General features: G+C 43.7%; 10 protein-coding genes across 10 annotated transcripts; 6 read left to right on the forward strand and 4 right to left on the reverse strand.

Annotated features, from left to right (window-relative positions):
• Positions 1-129: 129 nt before the first annotated feature.
• Positions 130-2310, forward strand: TRUGW13939_10317 (uncharacterized protein; the record flags this gene model as incomplete). The annotated part of the gene is made up of 5 exons (XM_035493429.1): positions 130-560; positions 616-762; positions 823-976; positions 1028-1293; positions 1353-2310. The coding sequence occupies 5 exons, from the start codon at positions 130-132 to the stop codon at positions 2308-2310; spliced, it is 1956 nt and encodes a 651-aa protein (XP_035349322.1).
• Positions 2311-3676: 1366 nt separating this feature from the next.
• TRUGW13939_10318 (uncharacterized protein) lies at positions 3677-4831 on the forward strand (the record flags this gene model as incomplete). The annotated part of the gene is made up of 2 exons (XM_035493430.1): positions 3677-3787; positions 3863-4831. 2 exons carry the CDS (start codon positions 3677-3679, stop codon positions 4829-4831), a joined length of 1080 nt encoding a protein of 359 aa, XP_035349323.1.
• A 466-nt stretch (positions 4832-5297) lies between these two features.
• Positions 5298-5888, reverse strand: TRUGW13939_10319 (uncharacterized protein; the record flags this gene model as incomplete). The annotated part of the gene is made up of 2 exons (XM_035493431.1): positions 5298-5547; positions 5638-5888. The coding sequence occupies 2 exons, from the start codon at positions 5886-5888 to the stop codon at positions 5298-5300; spliced, it is 501 nt and encodes a 166-aa protein (XP_035349324.1).
• Positions 5889-6296: 408 nt separating this feature from the next.
• TRUGW13939_10320 (uncharacterized protein) lies at positions 6297-6737 on the forward strand (the record flags this gene model as incomplete). The annotated part of the gene is made up of 1 exon (XM_035493432.1): positions 6297-6737. The coding sequence occupies one exon, from the start codon at positions 6297-6299 to the stop codon at positions 6735-6737; it is 441 nt and encodes a 146-aa protein (XP_035349325.1).
• A 2345-nt stretch (positions 6738-9082) lies between these two features.
• Positions 9083-11288, forward strand: TRUGW13939_10321 (uncharacterized protein; the record flags this gene model as incomplete). The annotated part of the gene is made up of 4 exons (XM_035493433.1): positions 9083-9914; positions 9980-10044; positions 10097-10497; positions 10550-11288. The coding sequence occupies 4 exons, from the start codon at positions 9083-9085 to the stop codon at positions 11286-11288; spliced, it is 2037 nt and encodes a 678-aa protein (XP_035349326.1).
• A 1484-nt stretch (positions 11289-12772) lies between these two features.
• Positions 12773-13903, reverse strand: TRUGW13939_10322 (uncharacterized protein; the record flags this gene model as incomplete). The annotated part of the gene is made up of 1 exon (XM_035493434.1): positions 12773-13903. One exon carries the CDS (start codon positions 13901-13903, stop codon positions 12773-12775), a length of 1131 nt encoding a protein of 376 aa, XP_035349327.1.
• A 1117-nt stretch (positions 13904-15020) lies between these two features.
• TRUGW13939_10323 (uncharacterized protein) lies at positions 15021-15802 on the reverse strand (the record flags this gene model as incomplete). Its single annotated transcript, XM_035493435.1, has 2 exons — positions 15021-15024; positions 15096-15802. 2 exons carry the CDS (start codon positions 15800-15802, stop codon positions 15021-15023), a joined length of 711 nt encoding a protein of 236 aa, XP_035349328.1.
• Positions 15803-17328: 1526 nt separating this feature from the next.
• Positions 17329-18132, forward strand: TRUGW13939_10324 (uncharacterized protein; the record flags this gene model as incomplete). The annotated part of the gene is made up of 2 exons (XM_035493436.1): positions 17329-17757; positions 17824-18132. The coding sequence occupies 2 exons, from the start codon at positions 17329-17331 to the stop codon at positions 18130-18132; spliced, it is 738 nt and encodes a 245-aa protein (XP_035349329.1).
• A 467-nt stretch (positions 18133-18599) lies between these two features.
• On the forward strand, positions 18600-19240 carry TRUGW13939_10325 (uncharacterized protein; the record flags this gene model as incomplete). Its single annotated transcript, XM_035493437.1, has 2 exons — positions 18600-18789; positions 18978-19240. 2 exons carry the CDS (start codon positions 18600-18602, stop codon positions 19238-19240), a joined length of 453 nt encoding a protein of 150 aa, XP_035349330.1.
• A 948-nt stretch (positions 19241-20188) lies between these two features.
• On the reverse strand, positions 20189-21222 carry TRUGW13939_10326 (uncharacterized protein; the record flags this gene model as incomplete). Its single annotated transcript, XM_035493438.1, has 3 exons — positions 20189-20855; positions 20914-21082; positions 21141-21222. 3 exons carry the CDS (start codon positions 21220-21222, stop codon positions 20189-20191), a joined length of 918 nt encoding a protein of 305 aa, XP_035349331.1.
• Positions 21223-23902: the final 2680 nt, after the last annotated feature.

Consider the following 23902-nt stretch of genomic DNA (forward strand, 5'->3'; position numbering starts at 1 on the left):
AGCTTCGACGCTGATGCCAGCAATGTTTGTTTTCAATAAACCTATTATTTTTTTCAGCACGTACATGCAACTAACAACATCAAGTGAGCAGTGAGTGTAGCGGTCGAAGCATCCAAACTCGACACAAAAATGTCATTCGGCTGGAGCGCCGGCGATCTCGCCAGCGCAGTCAAACTCATCAACTCCATCGTGACAAGCTTGCGCAGCACCAGCGGGGCCCGCGAGCAGTTCCAAGAGCTTGAAACAGAGCTCTTCGGCCTGGAGCACGCTCTCGAACACATTGACTCATTGTCACGAGCTGCAAGCCCCTACTCGTCATCACCGGAGATACAGACGCTGAAATTCGTATCCCTCTATTGTGTCAAGACACTCGAGCGCTTTCACGACAAGATCAAACCTTTTGAGGATAGTCTTGGTGCGCAGAGCAATATGACAAAGCTGAGAGCGGCGCCGAGGATGGTGAGATGGGAGCTACTTTTGAAGAAAGATCTGCCGGAATTACGGCAGTATTTGATGGCGCATGTTGGATATCTCAATCTGGAACTGAGTACTGCTTCGCTGTGCGTGCTGTCTTTTGGGAACTGTCATCAAAAGTAATAAGTCTAACGAGTGTAGTAAATTGGTATCGCGAGCAAACCAACATCTGGACGAAATCCAGTTACAGAATGAACGTACTGTCGAACTGATCGTGCAGCGAATGGGCAATTATTCCAAAACGGATAAGAATGTTGAATATGTTCGAGAGACCGTGAATCGAATATGGTGCGTTCCAAACAACACTGAAGTACTTCCAAACACCGGTAACTTATTTAGGTCGTGTAGGAGCTCAAACAATGAACTCGCCAATATGCTCCGAACCCTATCGGAAAAAACCACCACTCCCCCGGATACAGTATATACGTGGGTACAGCAACCTATTCGCTTCGAAAACGCCCTTGGGAATGTCATGCCTGTTGCCTCCGAGTCCGACTGGGATGTATGTCGTCTTCAAAATCGAGAGGGAGATCCTTGCTGATGTACATGCTAGATTCTAGAAGCTATCATCTTAGCACAATTCAGCAAGGGACCGGGTAGAAAGAAAGTCTTTGCCGGAGAATACGAACTCTTTGAAAGTTCTACCGACCTGGTGATTCCCATAAACGCAACGACCTACCCACACCTGCGGCCTGGGGCGCGTATTACCATGGCCATCATAATTGGCCAGTACTCGGGGTCCCAGCGCTGTCCTCGACTTGGTTGTTCTTCCAATTTGATATCCGATGCTGGCATGAAGGGATACACAGGACGATTATGGTACGGTTCATGTCCTTCCCTGCAGATTTGAAGCTGACCGTTTGGTTTCTCTCGAACAGCTCCTCATGCGGTACGTGGGTGAGAAGGTCAGATAAAATTCTGCCAAAGCCTCTCCGGCCACCGACAATGGGGAATGTTGCTCTCCAACCGCCTGCAGCCGGGCATATCTCTGTCGGGCCCTCTGAGTTCTCGTCCCCAACGTATCCAGAGCGGCTGGCGTACAAGAATATCAGCATATACGTGACAGAGCTACCTCCAACTCCTCCCAAAGTCAGACATCACCTTGTCACGAAACCTCGTCCCCAAAGGCCACCCCATTCATATGCTGGACCTCCTCCAGCGCAGAGTGCATTCTACCCTCATTCCTATTACCCGTCCCCCCCAGCACCGCTTGCATACTATCCTTATTCATATCAACCCCCTGCTCCGGTGCTAAGGAGCGAATATGACTCTTCTCCCTCAGCAGAGGGTATATACCACCCCCGCCGCTCGGCACAAAGTGCATATGGCCCCTTTTCCTCGTCACGGAGTGCATACATCCCTCATCGCTCAGCACAGAGTGCATACGGCTACTCTTCCCCTGCAGCACAGATTGTATACTATCCTTCTCCTCCTTCCTCGGTGCAGAGTGCATATGGTTATTCTTCCCCTCTTCCAGTGGAGAACATATACTACCCCTACCCCCGGCCCTCGCACCCAGATGGCAAGCCTCGCATCAATATCTATGGAGATGCTTACAAAAGAAATGTGGAGAGCGAGCCTCCCTCGGAGGAGCTCTATACCTCCGTGGAAGTGAATACCCGCAGACGGAAATTATACCATGATTATAATCGCCAAGACAGCATACGGACACGGAGGATACATGGAGATATTGAAGAGGATTTATACATTCGTATGCCACTGCCGCCGCGGCCGCCGTCAGGCAGGGAGAGCGCAAGGAGGCTGAGGGAGGATAAGATAGAGGAGAGGACAAGTCGCCGTCAACCCCCTGTGAGCATCCAAGACACAAATACCTAACCTAAGTACATTTATATTGCTGATATTTACATGAACGATATTCATTTTAGTTTAGTTTTTCAGAGTTACGAGTCAATTGGTAAGGTTCCCGATGTCTACCTGTAAATTCTAGTACAACATTGAAATCTTTTTCGTTTTTTAAGCAAAGACCAATGCCTTTTCAGCTAATAAATTATCACCACGGATTATTTAACAGTAGTTGATTGTCAGGGACAAGCTAGACCATGTTCCGTAATAATAGTAGCAGCAATAATGTGCGCATAACCACTGAACCAGAAGTTGCTGCTGCTGCAAGACATGAGCCAAAACTGCATGTAGAAGCCGACTCTGGATCAAGCTCAACCTGTTTTCTTTCTTTTTTCGCCCTAATTATAGTTTCCGTCGCAGTGCATAACAAACCACAAACACTAAACTAAAATATATTAGTGGTACGAACTGTGCAGGAAGATAAGATGATCCATTGTATCTTAGGATGGCGAGCTACATGTAACATTAAAGATAAGGGTAGAGTGGAAAGTTTATATATCTATATAGCTATCCCATATGATGAAAAATAGATCAGTTGACAGTCTATATAATAGCTCTTCTACTATGTATATAAAAACTGATTAAAAAGACTACATGTACATATGTAATAACTAGTAAAGGAAATAATATACTATTAATATATAAAAACTAATCAATTTAGTAAAACCTATTAGATATATAAAATAATAAAAATTTAGACGTACACCCAAAAAGACCCTTGCCAAGAAATGCTGCCAACATTTTAATATAGCAGCAACGCCAGCTTCATTTCTAGCAACCTCAAAATTTTTTGGGGCTGGATCAAAATTCCTTTGACCCATCTCTAACTCGCAAATTCGACTAAAAAAATGTGAAGATAATGTGCGAGATATTTAGGAAGGATGGTTCCGATCGGCTGGACCTGCGGAACTATGTGATCATATCTCCCAGTGACACCTCAGGAGAATCCGCCAAGGCGCAGGAGTTAGTTAGATTAGATCTTGGCATTAGTAACATTTGTGTAATCCCGTTCCTGAGATCTTCCTGCGCCTTACGAGCCGCAGCTAACTGCTTACGAGCTGGTTAATAATCGGTTTTTTTTAAAATTTGATAATCGCTTACAAGCTGCTTATTAAATGCCCAGACTTCTACCGACCACACGCTGTGTCACCTACATTGGTGTACGCCTAGCGCTTCGGATCCTCAGGATGCTGAACAGTTGCTGGGCAGTTTGGAGTTGTGGTAGCGGGAGTATAAATACCTAGTCCATACCTGGACTCTTCATGATCAAGACGAGCAATTCAGATTTTGCTATCCACTATAAATACACAACATATTATTCTTCCCTGTGCCTCGAAAGATGTATCACCTACTACCCGCTTCATTGATCGGCTTGTTGTTTTGTGGAGTGTCAGGTTTCGAGCTTGTGTCCAAGCCAACAAAGCTAGATATCAATGCCTCAAGCTTTATTGTGTGCTACCCTCAAACCTAACTTAACATACTGAAACAAGCATTACCCGTGAACTAACTATAACTATTTCACCAGGAGAATGTGCCAACCTTCTTTGATCTATCTGATCTGCATTTGGTAAAAGTAGAGCATGCCTTTGACTCTTACTGGGCAGGCGGCATCGTCCGGACCACGAGCAACGATAACTATCTTCTCATGGCACACGCCGCTGTCTATGGCAATGTGACAACTTATCGCGGGGGTATTCTTTCCCTCGACGACCCTCTCGGATACCACCCAAAATACTATCAAGCGGTCAACACGTTCACTCATAATAACGGTACCGTGGAGCCATTCCACCTAACCATACCTGGCAATGTGTTTGACATGGAATTGATCGGGCCTGCCAACGAATGGTTTCCACGACTAAAAATTACCAGTCGTGTGCCGGAAACAAAGTTCAACATTGCCATCGATATGGACAAGGCCGGACCACCAGTGCTGAACGCGGGACTCGGCTCATGGCTTTGGGTGGGCGAACCCCAACACCAAGTGTCCGTACCACGCGGCCGCCTCAGTGGCACATTCACTGTTAATGACACCCTCTTCACTATCGACCCGAGCCAATCCCTTGGTTGGTACGATCGTCAATGGGGGCCTACTTTAGCGCCAGCCTTTACATGGCTTGGTCTCTATCTAACCTCATCCAACACGTCACATGAAGAAATTTATGCTTCCATCTGGAATTGGGAAGATGACGTGAATGGGAACAAGTCATTTGCTACAATCCAGAGGCCGTCTGGGATCAACACTATTGTGCCTTTAGCCGATTTTACCGTCACGGACAGCTTTCAATCTCCAGTATCCAACAAAACATACTCGCTAGACCATAGGATCAGATTGGCAGATGGAACCCTCCTACACATAAAACCTGTTCGACGCGATCAAGAGTTTGTCATGCAGGGTTTCGACAATCCATTTTACTCAGGAGCGGTGGAAGTGACAGGAAATCAATATACTGGTTACGGTTATATCGATATCTTGCCTGGAGGGGGAAGTTTTTAAGCTCGTGTTGGTAAGACAGGTTGGGGCAGGAGACATGTATCACATGTTTGATCAATAGCTGTTCAACAGGAAATCAAGGTGGTGCACCTCCATGTGGTCTGAATGTCCCCCGACATTGAGAACATTGAAGACGATTAAGCATTGGAAGTGCCGTTAATCAGTTCTTGCTTAGTAGGGATAGTAGTATAACACCGTCAACCTTTATATCCCTGATTATCTTTATTCTCGCTGATATTTATCTCTGGAGGAAATTACTGTAGTTGCTTAAATATTAACCTAAAACTCCCACTTTTAATAAAATCTCCTAACAGCTTAATATATTTCCATAAGATCGATTATACTTTTCCGAAAAATGGTGGAATTCAACTTTGACAGCTTAAACATAGATAATGAAAAGAAAAAATTAAAAAAAATAAGCAACCAAAATCATAATAACATAGTTACAATATGATTATAAACATGGGGATTACTGGCAGCTTAGTGGCAAATAGGCTAGGTCCCTGCCCAGATCCTCTCCAAGGATTTTACCCTGGATCTCCAAGGGCTCCCAGTCCTGCAACACAAACATCATCCGTGCCCATTTTGTGTTGGAAGTGTTACGCCACTGGTGATTGGTAGCACGCTGGACGGCAACGTCGCCTGCTTTCATTGAGTGTACCTCGCCTGCATCTAGTAGTATATCAATCTCTCCCTCGAGAACTATGCCATAGTCGACGCTCTGCGTCCGATGCATGCCGCACTGGTAGCCCGGCGCAAAGTCAACGCATCGCAGCACCGTGCCACCCGGGTTCACACGGCCCGGTCACTTCTGCATCAGGGTGTCATGGGCCTGAATGTCGGCATCGCCGTTCATCTCCACGGGAAATCGACTCGTTGAGTAGACTACGCTGAAGGCCATCTGGTTGCCATCATATGCCTGCCATTGAAAGTCGCCGGCGGAATGCACGATGGCCTTGGCGTCATTATTATGAGATGTGACTAACCGTCGCTGGGTAGCCAAAGGCGACAGCTGGTTGTTGCTTGAGGATGAATTTGCCAGGTTAAGAGATAAAAGCATCTCTGTTTCTGATGATGTGTTGACGGGTGTTGAGTTGGCGAAGGAATACCTCAAAGGAGAAGATGTCCTGCAATTGTCATCACATTGTACCGAACTCCCAGTGCCCCTGGAGAAAATATATAGCTCTATTCGAGATAAACCCTTCAACTTGCGCTGTCAACCTCTCCAAAGCCTCCAAGAAACGAGCATCCGATGGGGTAAAATAGTGGCGAAATCGGGCCCGATGGGGAACCGAGCGCCTTTAACCGGCGTTCTCCTAGAATCGGCATGCGGACCTCACAATTGGAGCCTAAGAGAGCGATGGCAAGGGGAATTATAGACGAACCCATTGTCTCGTAACCCTTGATTTAATGAATAGAGCCATCCAACCGTGTGTGTGTTAGACACAATACTATCGGATATTTCAGCATGGCTTCCATTTCCAGTTCCTTGGAAACGCTCTTCAACATCAACAACGTTCCTTATGGAATTATTACATCGAACGGAGAACAAAAGAAGAGATGCGCAACTGTATTAGGTGATTTTGCAGTCGATCTGGGCGTGCTACATGCCGAGGGCATATTCCATGGTGTGCCAGGACTGGACGGCAACCCTTTCATGCGAGTAAGCTTGATCACCCAAACCCTGACTGTGATTTTGGCGGCATTCAGGGCTCAACACACACTAAAACAGGATTACCTAAATGTTTTTGCAGCGCTACCCAAGGCCACCCACAAAGCTGTCAGAGAGAGGTTGATCCAACATCTTTCTCAGCTGGGGTTGGTATCGACTTCAAAACTGCCAGCTGGATTTATGCCCTTGTCAGAAGTGAAAAATCATTTTCCCATGGACACCCGAAATTTCACATAAAAAGGTATTGATTAAGGCTATGTATACCAATAGTGAGTCTATAAGATACGTCTAGTAAACAGTATACATGTGTATATAACAACAGCACGTGGTTTGCGGAAATACAACATCCCTTAATATACATGTACATATATAAGCACTTTTCCATGGTAAGGCAGGCAAATTCCTAGTATCCAATAAGCTGTCTTTCGAGACTTATCCCAACTTCCCAGTTGAAAGAGAAGGTTGTCGAATTAAGCGTAGGAGTGTGACTTCCTTTTAACCACATCCCCGGATAAAGCACTGTACTGCATACAGTTCTGTGTATACTTCCGACCGATGTAAAGGCTAGCAGCCCGAAACATAATGTCAGTTGTCTGATCGGAGAATCTGGTGGCGGAGCTCGCGTAGTCGTCTTCACCATGACTCAGAGCAACCAACTTCCCCGAGGTTACGTTGTGGAGCCCCAGAAACGCAAACACGGAAACCTCTGTGGAGATGGTGGAATTGTGGGGGAAGGAATCTAGAACTACTAAGCCTATGGAAAAGGCATGTTACTTCATGCGTTGCGATGCTAAGAAATGGGTCTGTGTGGGCACGGATTTATCACATGCTTACCCACCGTCAATCTAAGCATATGGCCAATGATGTTTCTTTTTTTCACACGACCATTATCGAGTTGGGGTACAAAGTGCTGGTCTGTGTTGCTTACTAGGTGAGTTACTTTCGTTGAGACTACTCGCACATTGCTCACTTTTCCAAATTGTTGGTTTATAATAACCATACTACTACCGGTCGATAGAGTTCTTTTTTTACTACCTTGGTAGCCTTGCTTTAGGTAGCGTGGTGCTTTTTTCGCGTGTTTATTTACATGGCAGCAGTGGTGCTCCTATACCAATTCACTACGTCGAACTAACCACACACTTTAATAAGTGATGAGGCTCCTGTACTCTCTGAAAATTCTCTCCCATAAAATTATGCATGATAGATGTAGATCTAGAAAGAAAGTTAAAACCAAAGCATTAGAGAGTATGTAAAAAAATAACATACTATAAGACCTATAAGATTGTTGGCATTTTACCATTTCGAAGGGACCAAGTTGGTAGTATTTATACTTTTTTGCTCTCAATATAATGATCGTTAGATTAGATATTATGTTGCTGATTAGAAAACATTTGGCCCCTTTATGGAAATAAAATCCCTCTGCCATGCTACTAACTTGAAATCTTGATAGCGGGCATGGGAGGCCCGCTATTGTAGGCAACGCCCAAACGTTAGTGGCCATAAGGAGGGGGTAGTGGTTGCCACCCACTATAAGCCCCCAAATCGTCCTGCGCATATAAGCGGCTTGGGGCGAGGAAAGTGCAAGATACCTTGAAAGCCTGGATCCAATGGGGTAGAGGCACCGGCTTATAGGGGGCAATCCCTATAAGCAGGTCTAATCCACGCGAATCGCTGTCTGTCATAGCCTAGGGCTCGGTATAGACGTTAAATATGATTAAACAATAATAATAATAATAATAACTTGAAAGCTGCTTCGCAAGCACTAGCAAATAACTTTTCTGTCCAGACAAATTATAATAGATTTCCTGTGGGGTCTACTCATGTAATTACACGGTCTAAACAGACTCTCATATAATTTCAATAGTAATTCGTTGTGTTGTCTAAACATGCCCGAGAGCGGTGCCGAGCGCGGGTTCACCCCTGAGCCCTCGTCACGTGATTTGCATCACGTGACAGCTGCTATCCGCTCGGTCGACTGCACCAGTTATCCAACATTTCCTATATTAAAATAAATAATCGACGCTAAGTGGGTCAATGATCCCGTAGGCCAACATATTCTATTTTAGAAATACGTAGGTAGTAATACCTGCTGTTTTATATGCACTAGTACTGGAGTCCCACATTTTAGTTGCCCGGCCCGCCCCTAACAACCACAGTAAATGATTAAATAATAAATCTAATATTAGCATTATAAAAATACTAGCTTTTAAAGATTAATTTATTATGGTAATCTATACTATCAGATTGGTTCTAAAATAAATCTAAAGCATTTAATATACATAATTAATAATAATCTAATTATATTTGTGTCTCTGGCTTCAACGATTCTAATTCTCCGATTAACGCCGACCTAAATACTCGGGTTATATTAAACCGAGCCCCATGAGAATCCGTGCGCCTGGTTGCAACCCTTAGAGTTTTGTTGCTTCACTAAGAGTGTTGGGGAAGTACAATGACTTCGAGGGACACATTAAAAGCATACCAGGGCTATAATCTTTCCCTTTGCTCATGTTAACCCCGAGATACTTCGGGGTTTGCTTCTGTTTTGCTTCTGCTTTGCTAGCTCTATTATTTCGTACATCATGGTCAATTTTCCACTATTTGCTGCGATCCTGGCCGCTCTATGTTCTTCAATTGCATCTGCGGAATGCTGGAGGGACACGGAATGCGATGGGCCAGCGCAAGCAGCGTTCCCTGGCCCCTGGGAGGATGGATTCTTCGTGCCAGATACTCGGACTCTTTCTCCTGTTCGCGTCCTAGACGGTGACCTTCGTCAACTTGGAAATTGGTCGCCTGAGAACATCCCAAACTTGAGCAGTAACGGATCGTTGTACATATTTGACTGGGGACTCGAAGTTGGTGGCGTCGTAACCATTGAATTTGTCGCCAACGGCACAGGTTCTCTTGGCATTGCGTTCTCTGAGACAAGCAACTTTACGGGATATATGTCTGACGAGTCTAATGGCGGTAGTGGACATGACGGTGCGCTGTACACCGATATCAGCACCAGCACTGGAGAGGATGGACAGACGGTGTACAAATATACAGTGCCAGATGATAAGGCTCGCGGCGGTTTTCGATATCTGAGCTTGTACACTATTACTAACTCAACTCTGGATGTCTCAGTCAGAAACATGACTGTAGAGCTACCATTCCATCCGAACTGGGGAAATATGCGCGCTTATGGAGGCTACTTTCACTCTAGCGATGACCTTCTAAACCGCATCTGGTACGGAGCAGCCTTTACTGTTCAGACGAACATCATGCCAACAAACACAGCACGTGTGTTTCCATGCCTAGACTATGGTTGGGAGAATAACGCAGACCTGGATACAGATGGTCCTGGCCTGGGCGCTGGCAATAAGCGTGACAGGGCTGTATGGGCCGCTGATTTCGGAATGGCCTTGCGAAGTGGTACGGACCCCATACTATCCCTCTGTCTACTTTGAATTTGTTTTCTTACTAATCCTTTAATGAAGCTGCAATTGCGCTCGGCGACATGAATACGTTGAAGAGATCTCTACAACTACAGTACAACGTTCAGGTAAATTCTGATATCGGACACAGATTGCCAATTCAAACTAACTTGCGAATAGCAAACGACAGGAGAACTGCCTTGGGTGCCACCACCAATCAACATTTTCGGCTCGGACACCTACCATATGGCAACACTTCTGGCCACATACGATTACATTCTTTTCAGTGGTGATACGGATTGGCTCACACAAAGATGGGATAAATTCATGCTTGGCATGTCTTTTGCTAGACAAAAGATTGACAGTAGCGGACTAATAAACGTGACTGGAGGTAATAATTGGGGCCGCACAGCTGTCTCTACTGGACACACTACGGACGGCAACATGCTACTCTATGGGTGTTTGCTGAGGGGTGCTGAAATGAGTAGCTGGATGAACGATACAATCGGTACCCAATGGTTGGCACAAGCCGAAACCCTCAAACAGGCGATCCTAGAACGTAATTGGGATCCTTCTGTCGGGTAAGTGTTCACTCTTTTAGAAGTTTATACGACTATCCTGACTCCCAACCAGTGCATTTTGGAACACAGAAGAAGATCACAGCAATCATTGTCAAGATGGTAACAGTATGGCATTATATTGGAATGCTGTTGATAAGTCTCATGCGTCCAATATAAGCAACTATCTCTCTACCCAGTGGACACCGATTGGGGCTTCATGTTCTGAGCTCCCAGGAAGCATTGTCATGTATACCGAGGGGTACGAGATTAAGGGCCATCTTGCTGTTGGTCACTCAAGACGTGCGCTGGATTTGATCCGACGAAGCTGGGGCTGGAACCTGGAAAACCCATACGGAACTGAAAGCACCTTCGTGGAGGGCTACAACCTTGATGGATCCTGGCGATACCGAGATGATAGTTATAGTAAGAATGGCTCCTATACGGCCCATGCTCTTGGCTGGAGTACTGGCCCTGTGGATGCGCTGAATTCGTACATCATTGGCTTGCGACCAAGCAGACCTGGTGGCGAGGAATGGATCCTAGAGCCTCAATTCGGCGACTTGCAATCTGCAGAGGGCGGCTTTACTACCCCACTTGGGAAGTTTTCCTCCGGCTGGATGCTGGAGCATAACGGAACCGGCTTCAGTGTTTGGCTGAACACTCCCGAGGAAACGACAGGTCAAATCACTCTGCCACAGTTCGCCGGAGCAAGGCATTATCAGGTCACTTTAGATGGACAAACCGTAGTAAATGGATCGAGTATTACCATTGATGTGGCCGGGGGGAAACACCAAATCAGTGCCAAGTATTGAGAAACAGTACAGTACACCGCAGCTGGACAAAAGCAAGGATCTAGAAAGTTTGTAGCCACATGCCGTTTCTTCTTATCTTGAACTTTGATTCCAGTTATAGGGACTCTTTTCTATATCAAAATATATCTCTAGGCATATTCCTAGGGCTCACTTGGAGGTTTTCCAATTATCATTCAAAAGAAATTGGCCCAAAATCCGCAAATGTACTACCGCATTGGAATGGCCACTTGCGTAACTAGTTCAGTAAGAATGCCGCAACATCGAAACCAATATGCCAGTTGTGGACAGGGAGAAAAAAAAGTTGATTTTTGATCACTATTTTCTTTATATGTTTATATAACACTATATATTGTATTTTAAATCAAGAAAAAGTAGTTAATTCTTTTAATTTATAACACACTAATCTAACCGAAATATGTAAGTGATCTTGGGAAGAAATCATTTAATTCTTGGCATTAGGGTTATTTTTTACTAACAAAACTTAGGATTATTTACATGGATAAGTGTTGAACTGGGTGAGGTCTAGAGCACTAGAATGGAGCATGTTAGTGGGGAGCGGCCGGCAATGGCCTGAGGATGTAACTGGATAGTAGTATTGCTGGTTAACCACTAAGTACTCTGCTGCTTGTGTACATAAGAATCTATATATGGGCGCGTCCGGAAGGACGCGCAGAGTTCCCAAGGACACTAAACCCCTTCCTTATTGGCTGCAGGATCCGACTCGGTGCCGAGTCGGCTTGCTGATCTATCCACACATGGATTTACAGGAGCTTTCTGACAATAAGATCTATTTTCTTTCCACTTCTAAGTTCTAATTCTAATTAAATTTTTATATTACACTTTATTTATTTACTAATTAATAATGATTATTATCAATTACTAAGATTAAATGGCAGTACCAGTACCACCCTTTTGCATTATGATAGGCCCATCTAAAAGCACACAAAATATGACCCTATTCTAACCTTGGTATATCAACAACGAATAAGGGTAGTAATTTAAAATTACTCATACATACTGTGAGCACCTTAATGTTAGTGCCGTAGAATAACTACTCTGCAAAACATTGATAGCCAACGCCTTCGGGAATGCAGAGCAGGCTAGGTTGAGTGTTGTAGAGCACAGCACACTGCCTGATGTGAATAGACAGGAATATCAATAATGGATTTTCATTAACTGAGCCATAATATGGCTCGGTTATACAGTTCCCATTTTTTCAAGTAGCGGAATCTCTCTTGCTGTATCGGTAGTCTACATAAAATGTTCGACAAAGCCAAGATGGTCAATGTATCTAAAATTATAAATATGGAGTGAAAGCATCATGATAAGTATTTTTTTTCTTCAATTCTATGTTGAAAATAACATCCTTAGAATACAGTACACTTTATTATTAACAAATCCTTATCGCATATAGAATATGTAACTAGATAGAATGAAAGATTAATTAATGAGGGACATACTACAAGTCTCAAGGAAATATAGTTTTAGTTGTTTGGACCATTGAGGATCCAAGAAAGATTGAAGCGTCTCCACAAGATTGCCCTATGTGAGTCTGCTCCTCCTTTCGCATTGTAGAAGTCTGTTTCTACCAAGGCACCGATCTTTGCGTCTGCCGTCTTGGTCATGCTTGAATAGCCACCTTCGTACCCTACTCCAGATACTGAATCGTCACTAAGTTTGCGGCCATAATCAAACTTCCCTGCGTCTGAGTCGTAGCTAATCCTGACACGCATCTGTCGTCGACTGTCTTGGCTGGCAGAGTTCATGAATATCACTCGCGCAGGCCCAGCAGATGAGGCGAGATTATATAACAGGACTGAACCTTCACAAGCTGGATCGGGTAGGCCAGTATCGGCTACGAATGTTCCAAAGTTGGTCAACGTCCCACGTGCAACAGAACGATAGTCTGCCTTTCCGGGACGGTCGTTACGATAGAGGTTCCCGTCTGGGGTTTGACAGATGGTCGCTTCTGAGCCGCCGTCGCTTAGTTGCTGCATTGACCAAGTCCGATTACCTGGTGTGCCTCTTCCGATTACGTTGCGCCGTTGAGCTGGAACAACAAGCTCTCCGGTCGTAGTCTTGATGCCAATTCCAGGGCCAACTGCGTCCCACGCCCAATTATTTGGCGTAAGAGAAAGCGTGACATCCTGCGGAGTTGACCATGTGTTCCCGTCATCAGTACTCTTAGTAAGATATAGATGACGGCGACCCCCCCACGTAGTGTCAATCTTCTTGGTACTAGTTCCGTCGGCGAGATCAGCACCATTTTGACTGTAGCCGGCTGCATTCCATGACATAAAGAGATAAACGGTGTCACCATCAACGACTGGTGTCGGATTGCCCCAGGTTCCTGCACCGGCTCCTATAACTTCACGCAGCGATTCCCAGTCTTCTTTTGTAGCACCATTATTGGTTGTTGTCTTAGTTCGTTTGTAGACGAGGTTGATGTCGCCATAGTCCAGGTTACTCCATCGTCTGCCTTCGGAAAATGCCAGAATGCGTCCAGTGCTGGTTCTCACCACAGCTGGAATTCTGAACGAATGAAATCCCACCCCGCTTGACAGCTTATCAGGGTTGGCCATGTTGGAACTTCGAAATAGTGGGAAGGAATCCATATATGGCGTCGTATTTTTTGCTGGGTCGTCTACTATCGCAGCGGTAAGTGAAACTGCCCCGATGAAGGTAGCAATGCCTGCTAGCAACTTCATACTGTGTGAAATTGTTTAATAGAAACAAAATATATAAGATTAGGAATTAGATGAGATTATATCCTAAAGAAGGAAGCGATAATGAATATTATGAAATTTTAATGTCGGATGAGCTTCAAAGAGCTTCAAAGCTCTTTAAGCTGTATTTCAATCTAGTGCTTGGACAAGTAGGTTTAATTCCTTCTCATCCGAAAACTTCTACAGCTGTCATGTCCATCTGAAAGAGATGCTACGTTTCGCAAGCAACCTACCAAGAGTTAACAATACAATCCCAGCCTTAGGTACACACCAATCAGATCAACATTGCAGTTAACTCACTTCTAAATATAGATATAATTTTAGGATGATGGTAGTGTTGCTTCATATTTTCCACTCGATTAGTTCCGATAGTCCCGCACGTGCTCGTATTCATCTACATTCGCATAGGGCATCGTATTCGGGCATCGTATTCGGGCATCGTGTTCGGGCATCGTGTTCTTAGTAGTCCCATGCCAAGCCCGCCATGTTACATGAGTGTTGATCTTACACGACTCAGGGCTAATCGAGTGTATGGAGACTTCTACGTAATGCATTATTCTCAAGTATATGATGTATATCTCTACACATTTATTATGAATTACGACGCAATTCCTCACGTCACCTTACTGTCCAAAAATTCATTGGCTTCTCGGTCATTCCACAATATAATAACAAAACTATAATATCTGTATCTAAGGTATAATCGTATAAGACTAGAATCTCTTTTTATATTATATTAAAAAATAATCCTAGTAGTTTAATAATTTTTAATAATCTTTTGAATTTATATAAATAATATATTAGACTATTAATTAGTAAAATTAAATCAATAGACTGTTTGTTGCTTTTACATTATGATAGGCATTGATACCGAACATTATATATACACATGAAATTGAATATTCATTGACAACTATTTGACAACAGCTATAAGCATCTACATATAAATTGATAATCTAAGGCACGTTGGAAAAGTGAACCTTAGGGAATTCAAATATACAAAACATCATCTTCACCAAAACCTGTGCGCAGCGTTAGCTTGGATTTGAATTTAAAAGAGAAGGAACGGCGTGACGCTTACCTCACAGCATCAGGGCAAATGCTCTCTCCTCCGTATGTTGTCCAGATAGACTGCTCTCGAACTGGAGTTCCAGTGTGAGCCGCATTAATCATCAAGCCATCTCGAATGAAAATTCCGACATGCGCTACACTGTTTTTGCAGTCACCGCCCTCGGCCCAAAAGAGGAGATCGCCCTCTTTAGCTTCTGATCGGGGAAGATGTTTGCCCATTGACGAGTCATATTGAGTCTGAGCTGTGCGCGGAATTTCTTTGTTCAAGGCCTTGCAGACAGAGTACTGAGTCAGGCCAGAACAGTCAAATCCACCTCCAGAAGGACCATTACATCCACCACCTCCCCAAACGTATGGGAGACCTTTCTCTTTCTCAGCGGCATCGACAATACTAGCGCCGCTGTCGCTGCCGCTGCCTCCTCCTCCGCCGCCGCTAGGGCATTGGCTGGTCACATAGGTACTGGAACCGGTCTTCACATAGTAGTCGGTTACATAGCAGCCGTCCTCAGTTAGATCCCAGAGGACATCTTCATTGATGTTGGTCCCAGGAGCTTGACATTTAATCGAGATATCTTTACCCTTATTGTAGGTCTTCACAATCGAGTAACCAGTTCCAGGCCCCGAACGGCAGTGGACACCCTCTGCATCGATAGGATAGGCGCTGACCACAGAGATTGCGGCCGCGACGGAAACAGTGAAGAATGTAATATATAACATGATGCGTTTGTATATATTTAATTAGCAAGGTCATGAACTCTTTCTCCTTTTTTTTTTCTTTTGAGTGTGTGAGCGTCGATTGGATCTGTATGACTGTATAGATGATAATGATTATGTTGGTAGTATCATGGGAGACAAATTGCTTTTATAGACGTACATATTCTTCGTTTAAGTATCTCAGTGAAGATGAATGGATGCCATCGATGTGTACGACTAGAGTCAACTGATGTTTTCAACAGGGGCAGCACGCGTTATCCTAGGACCAGCTGAAATCTCGTATTGGAGCTCCGATTCTGTCATCGTAGTGTGCGGCCGTTTTTCTAAGCCTTGTTAAATGGTATAATGAAGAGAGCTAAAGTTCGTATCAAAATTACAATGTGACTAGAGATACGGGTCGGTTTCATGGATAACCACATTCTCGTGTTCTGCCTTGTTGCAAGCTAAATAAATTGACCTACGTAGTAGGCATAGTGGATATTTGATAGAAGACTGGTGGCGGCCTGTTGTTACATTGGTTTTCATCCAGCCTCATTTTGCTATCGACCATGGCCTTTGCTCGTATTGAGAAACTATCCTTTCTTTGTGAATAATCGTATTGTGATCAACTGGCCTGTTAGATAGCTAATGAAGAGAAGAGCTTTGACTAATAGGTCGGTTCCTGAGGGAATGGAACATTACATGGATCTATTTTCTCGGGTCCTAAGACGCTTATATTTTTGAGTTGCTCTCAAAGCACGTGGTGTCGCTATTTGATCAACCATCCAGTGACGTTATACATCTTGTGCCAGGGCCATAGTGGGAATAACATTTTCATCCGAGTCAGATTGTTCCAACCATAGTGATGGACGGCGGAAAATCCCAGGTTCAATATTACTTCTGTGGGCTTGGACTCGAAATGACAAGACCAGGCTATTGTTCGTGAATATCGTGGGCGGGAACTAAGCCACAATTACCACTGTGAAACATGAAACAAGAAACGCCACTGTAACCCAAATATTCACATGTATCGCTGATTGGTGGCTAGAATCGCCCCTTGCCTGTATGCGGATTTGTAGCCTTATTTATGCGCAGTAACACGAGCATCCGAACCTTAATCTGCTCTCTAGTTATCATACTCTGTAATCCAATATAAGTTTCAGCCCCCCACTGCAAATCAATTTGCGGACACTTTGAATACGAACGAATAAGAGAGGCTAAATCAACAATGTGAGGGTGGAATACGATCGACGACGCTTGGCATCAACACCCTCACTCCGAACATGCTGCAGTTCAACAGCTGATACCATATCCGCATGATCGGAGATACCATATCTTGGACGTGAGGATGAGTCTCAATACGATCTTTGGGAATTATCCCCAACGAACCTTGGAAATGAAACAGTGTCCTCTATAAAAGGGAAGGCCACATCCTCCCTCCCACTTCTCAATTCGCGTAATCGTCTAATACAAAATTGAATCTTCCAAATATGCAAAAGTAATCTTCAACGCGTCTTGCATAGCTCGAACCAGTTGCTTAACCTTTGAAAATGCTTGCCACCTCGCTCATTGCACTGTCCCTTGCGACAATTCTCCCCATCTCGAACGCGTATCCCGTTAAGGTTGATGGACTTCACTGTCGCTCGGGGCCTGGAACCGGTTACTCAGTTTTAAAGACCTACAATAAGGGTGAAGAGGTCTCAATCAAATGCCAGGCTCCTGGAACCGACGTTAATGGAGATGTCCTCTGGGATCTGACTAAAGACAGCTGTTACGTCGCGGATTACTACGTTAGCACTGGTACTAGTGGCTACGTCACTGATAAGTGTGGCAGCAGTGGTGGCGGTGGCAGCGATGGAAATCTTCCGGGTCTCAACTCTGTACAATCGTCCCACGCCCGAGCCATTATCGCGGAGGCCAAACGGGAGAGTCTTGGTCACCAGGGCTGTCTAGCTGGCATTGCAACTGCTCTGACTGAGGTAGGCCTCGATCCCACTCGTCTCTATGTGTCTCATTTTTAGTAACTATTACTAATTGGGCTACAGTCGAGCATTTTAGTTTACGCAAACAAGGCTGTCCCAGCTTCGATGAGCTACAAATACGACGCGGTTGGCAGCGACCACGATAGCATTGGCATATTCCAACAACGCGCTATGTACTATCCCGATATCGCTGCCGACATGGATCCTGCGAAGTCCGCCGCACAGTTCTTCGCCAAGATGAAGGGGGTTAGTGGATGGAAGACCATGAATGTTGGTGACCTATGCCAGAAGGTTCAAGGATCTGCTTATCCTACCCGATATAATCAGCATTTGTCTGCTGCTAAAGCGATCTGCTCTGCTGATAGTGATTAAGAGGGCTTTGATAGACACGCCATAATCTATTGTATTGTGTATATTTATACGTTCTGTTGATATATATAGTTGGGGAAGCGTCGCTTGTTTGACCGGCCATGCACCGGGTCTCGGTGATCGCAATGCGGAAAAATATCGTGCAACACTTCAGCATACTCAAAGGCCTGGTGAATGGTACAATCTAGCCAATCAGTGAGAGTGTATGTAGTAAAGAAACCTTCGGCACCGAAAGTCTCGCCATTTAAGCCTCCGAAGTCAAAAAGGGCATTCCAGCCTAGGGATTGGACCACTGCTTCTGGACTGACTACATTGAAGCCTATCTTGGATGAGAAAGGACGTTGGTTTATCTTTAAACTCACCATTATCAAACTGTACCATTTTATACTCACTGGTATATAAACATTCACCCCAGAGAACTCCTTACTATCGTCTGAAATACTCAGATTCGTATATAAACCGACATCAAAATGCGCCTCCAATACATCCCGGACCCTCCATCAAATCTATCTGAGGAGGACCAGCAAGTCTGCGATCGTATCAGGGCCCGTCGGGGCCCAGCCGGGCTTCTCGGCATTGATCGCACACTCCCCCATGCCCCCAAGGTCGCAGATGGTATGGAATTCAAGCCAGTTCTCATTGTTCTAGCAAAGGTCCCGTGTTAGCGTATTCTTACTGCAGGCTGGAGTTCCCTCCTTGGCGCCATCCGCACCCAAACATCGCTAAGCGAGGACATCAAGGAAATAGCCATATGTCGACCATCCGACTGAACACCGCCTGGGTCGAATGGAAACCGCACGAGGATATCCTTTGTAAAATTGAAGGCATCAGCTAGGAAATGATTGAAGTTATCAAGCAACGCAACCCGACAAGCAAGGGTCCCCTGAGCGAACGCCAATGGGCTGTCCTTCAATACGCGGATGCCATGACAGCCACTGTTCAGGTGCCACAGGAGCTATTTTATCAGCTAAGGGATGTTGGTTTTAGCTCACAGGAGATTACTGAGATTACGGCTACGGTCGCCACCTATAATTTTACTTGTCGCTTTGTGCTTGCACTGGATGTAGGCGAGGGGATTGCTGGGGCGCCGGCTTGGTTTAAAGAGTGGTGAGGATTGATTTGTTCATTCACGCATGTGAGCCCTATTGGCTAGCAGCACGTATGGTAGGCAGTGTCTTAATTATATAATAAAAGAAGAGAAGTGTAAATAAGCTCCTTATACTAAGCTAATTAGGGTATTAGTAGAGTACTAGAGACTTAGAGCCCCTAATAGCTATAGCTGCTAATGCTAATAAAATAGAATGTAAAATAGTTTAATTATACTGTGAAATGCCAGGCTTAGGAATGCCTGATCCGGCTTGCCGCGGCCTACATATCCTCCCCAGGTTGAGTTGATATAGCACAAAAAACACATCAATTGATTATAAAGAAAGTAATTACCCTTCATACTTGCGGAATACAACTTAAGAAATCAAATTCCGTCCAGAATATATTTATACGGTTGAGTTTCTATCCTTAAGGATACAGAACCTCAAGTGGCTTGTCTTAAATTAATATAAACTATTCCTTATATCATTCTTACTTTATATTGTCTCTCTTCCTAGTAGGTTCCAACACCCTCATATATAGTCCTTCCAGACACCACCCGCCTTACATGTACTTTATTTTACATAAAATTTAATCTATATTTTATCTAGCTTGTTAAAAAGTTATCCTCTTATTATCCTCTTATTTATATAATATAGTCCTGAAATCTTAGTTTATCTATATCTATTTAAATCATTTAGTAGAATACTACCAACAACTATTCACTCTGGTAAAGATCAGTTGATAAGTTTTAACACCAGGTCCATGACAGTAAAGGTAGTTTTAAATCTCCCTGTAGTATATACTATATACTGTGTAAAGCTAGATCATCTAATGCTAAGGTTTTCTCTTGCTAAAAGCTTAAAACTAAAGACTAGTGATCCTTTGTGAAAATTACTGCAAAAATAAATTCTTCCTGTTTTATTCACTTATTGTGCGTGTTGGAACACATTGACATATCACAGTGAGTTGCCTACGCTCGGAAAGGCAAGCCAGGCGCTATACATCCATCCGTCCTCTCAAAATACCAATGATGATCTGAAACATCCTCCAATGATGGTAAACCGGTGCCAGTATTCCCCTCAAAATTGACCTCGCCTTTCAATACCTCAACATCCTCCACCGAAACAGTAGCGTTGTTCGGTGATGTAATATAATACTCCGGACTCACGTGCACATATCCCATAGATAGTAGTGGTAATTTCGGAACTGGGTCGCTGGTATGTGTGAACCGGTAGTTGTTTCCCTGCATAGTAATATGCTGTGCTAATGCTGGATTTGCTACCCGTGGTGCGGCGAAGGCGTACAACGCAGCTGAAGTATGCCCCTTGCTGCGGAGATCGGTCGCTGCAAGGGTTGCCACAGCGGCACCGAGACTATGTCCTACAACGACAAGCTCAAAGTCCGGATACATACTCAGTGTTTCGTTAATGACCGCTGAAACGGGGTTCCGCACTACCTCCCATGAACTCCAAAACCCGAGTTCTGCAAAACAGCCGTCACAGAGATTGAGTGCAATATGTGGAAAGGTGACATCGCTGATCCAATTACGAACGGAGTATGAACCGCGGAAGGATAATATAACTGCTTTGGTGGTTTTGTCTAGCGCCACGAATCCGGATGTATCGGTAATAGTAATACTGACGTAGTTTGAACACATTAGCTTGATATCTTATCATTATGTTACTTCTAACTTACTTAGAAAAGTCATAAACAATTGTTGCGTCCGCAGATTCAACTAGAGGGCAGTTTTCAGCCCAGCAGGTTAATTTAGAGCCGGTTTGGCCTATGTAATTTTCCTCGCAGTAGGCAGCGGCAGCATATTGGGCCCAGAACTTGAACTGCGACAATTCGTTCGCCAAGATATCTAGAATCAATGACTTTAGGTGAGGTGTAGACAAAGAAGGGCAGGGGGGAAACTTTACCCCGAGCCTGCAAGCTACTAGCAGGAACAGCGTAACCAAGTGCCATGGCCACAGAGAGAAGTATAGGAATCGTTAAATGCATGATGATGTCTTCAGCTTGAAAAATGAAATTTTAGCAGATGAACGGATTATAAGTAACTAAACGTCTGCCTGCAGCTCCCTTTTATACCCATACCTGCCACCCGGCCGTTTCTCCGCCATGGTAGACCCGATCATCGGTTAGGCTTGTAAATGCAATAAAGCCCGGTACCGCAGTACCAAAGGATTTGTTAATGAACGAGCTGGTGATAATGGGCCAAAGTGGATGGTTTGAAACCAATAATACATCCAGAAATAGTAAAGGGACTTTTCAATAGGATGAGCTACCATATAAAGTTCTTTAGTATAAGAATGCGAGAGGTCATTGGCTGACTTATTCTATCAACAACGGAATCTAGCAATGATCAACGTTAATACATGACTTGTAGAATGTTGCCTCGGCGCAAGTTCAACCCGAACATACGAAATTTTTAGGGTGTAAATTGTTATTTTTATGCTCGGTGGGTCAGAAGAGAACGTGGGTTTGAGTTAAGGTTCTCTTGGCAGTGATTATCCCACGGCCACATTTACCTTTTTGAGATTGTCTCCCGAAAAAGTCGCCAAGAATCACATGGCTGGTACACTTGGGGTGAACATAAAGTTTGAAGAACAAGCTCGATATACCTTTGGAGCTGGCCATGCTATACAATATTTCAATCAACCAGACATCGCATTTTCGTTATTTTACATACAAAGGGTTCTAAAAAATAAGAATTTCAAAAATTTCCCTATTTTCACTACACCATATCGGCTTTAACTCGAACTCGTGTTGTTGATGTTCGGACCGGCCGTCCGTTATAGTTTAGCTCCGTGCCGATGGGATGGTTCGGCCTAGTTTTTTTTCACTATTACCTCGGGCCGGCAACTCAACTACCGTCCTGGTCTAGTGACACTCTTCTTTTGAAATTTGATTAGGGCTATTTCTAAGGTTGACCAAGAACCATAGAAATGCTATATAGATTATTTGGCGATAACACTAAACATGCGGGGACGTAATCTTATGAAAACCTTTGTAACATGGGGTGCACAGCCCTTTACATAGGAAACACCAAGCTTCTCCACGTGATCTGTACCCATATCACAGCCATTCATAGAAGTTTTCAGGGCGCCTGAAGATGATATAAGTGGCGATCAGTACAAGACGTGAATACAGAAATGATATCAAATAACATGGTATTTGAATATTCTACGGCTGAACATCTTATAAAATGGAAACTCTGCGATTCATGTTGAAAATGTAGTGGGAATCACATCGGCGTACAGCCCGCTTTGTCGCTTGGTTTTATAACTAGTTCAAGATAGTGCTATGCACTGCCAAGGGGCCCCGACATGGAGACTTCGATTCTTGTCAGTATTTTATTTGACAAAATTACAGAGGTATGCTTCCACCGCGGAACGAACCCTTGACAGCAGTGGCGCAGTCTTTAATATCGCAGCCGCTATGCAGGTGGCTGCCTCAGCTGAAACTCATGCACGGCAATTGCTTTTTATGATCAGCAAGCAATTGTCATGTATAAATAGTGCAGGGATTAGAGATGATTTCCCACTTTGGAAAGATAAGACGCAAGTCTTTAATATCTAAAACTTCCTTTATCTGAATGGCCAGGCAACAATTACTAAGACCTGTTATATACCTTTTTTCATGCCTAGTTTCTATATTCTCCAAAAAACCTAGTGCCTCTTGTTATTTTCCTATCTGCTCTGTTACCGCGTATAATAATAGTAAGAGAAGCTGAGTATACTGCGCAAAATTTATAGTAGTAATTTATATACACTTTATCTGTAGAATAAAGATAAATTCATTATTAAAGAACTGGTATCACTAACAATAGTTTTTTTTAGCCTAAGAATGTCAGGTATAAAATCAGCTTTTTTTAATCATATTATTTACTAATACTAATCCTTTATCATTTTCAGAACTTATAAAAATATGAGTATATTTATGTACAACTACTAAGTCTATACCTAATCTTATCAGGAATCTAGATATCTTTGAATATTTTCAACATATTAATTATACTGAAATATAAGTTAATAAATACAATTCATATATGTTAGCCGATATTAAACCAACTTAAACATACGTCAACGCGGCAAACATCAGAATTCCGGTTACTATTGATTACAATAGACCCTACAAATAGTAGATCAACATTGATTGACATAAAGTGTCCTAGCAGTATTTTATCGAATTTAGGCACATATATCTACACAAATAATAGCTACACTTTATAGTTTAAGATACAATACAAGCTCTAGAAATAGCTATAGTCAAGATTATGGGCTAGATACTCCTATTCGTTGTGTTGTTTACCGTATTTGGCATGTTTGTAGCGGCATTCTTGATAACTGGTGAAGAAGATTGGATTTGCGATTGTGTGGAGGTAGTGTTAGACTGTTAGTCCGTCAGCGCAATTTCGATAGAGTGTTTGGGGAACCCTGATGAACCTATAGATTAGAGTTGATATATTTTGCTAGTAGAAGCAGGGTTTGGTAGTACTGTTCGTTTATGGTTCACTGAAGAATTGTATTTGTTTTTTGTCTTTCAAAGTCGCAATAAAATGGTATTCTTCCGAAATTGGATGTTACCGTGGCATCTTGGGGACTGATGATAAGGAAGAGCCTTCCTGATATTATATAGAACGATGTATCTAAATTTTTGTTTCTAAATAAATACTGGAATG

Source organism: Talaromyces rugulosus, chromosome V (genome assembly GCF_013368755.1).
Source record: "Talaromyces rugulosus chromosome V, complete sequence".
NCBI classification, from domain to species: Eukaryota; Fungi; Ascomycota; class Eurotiomycetes; order Eurotiales; family Trichocomaceae; genus Talaromyces; species Talaromyces rugulosus.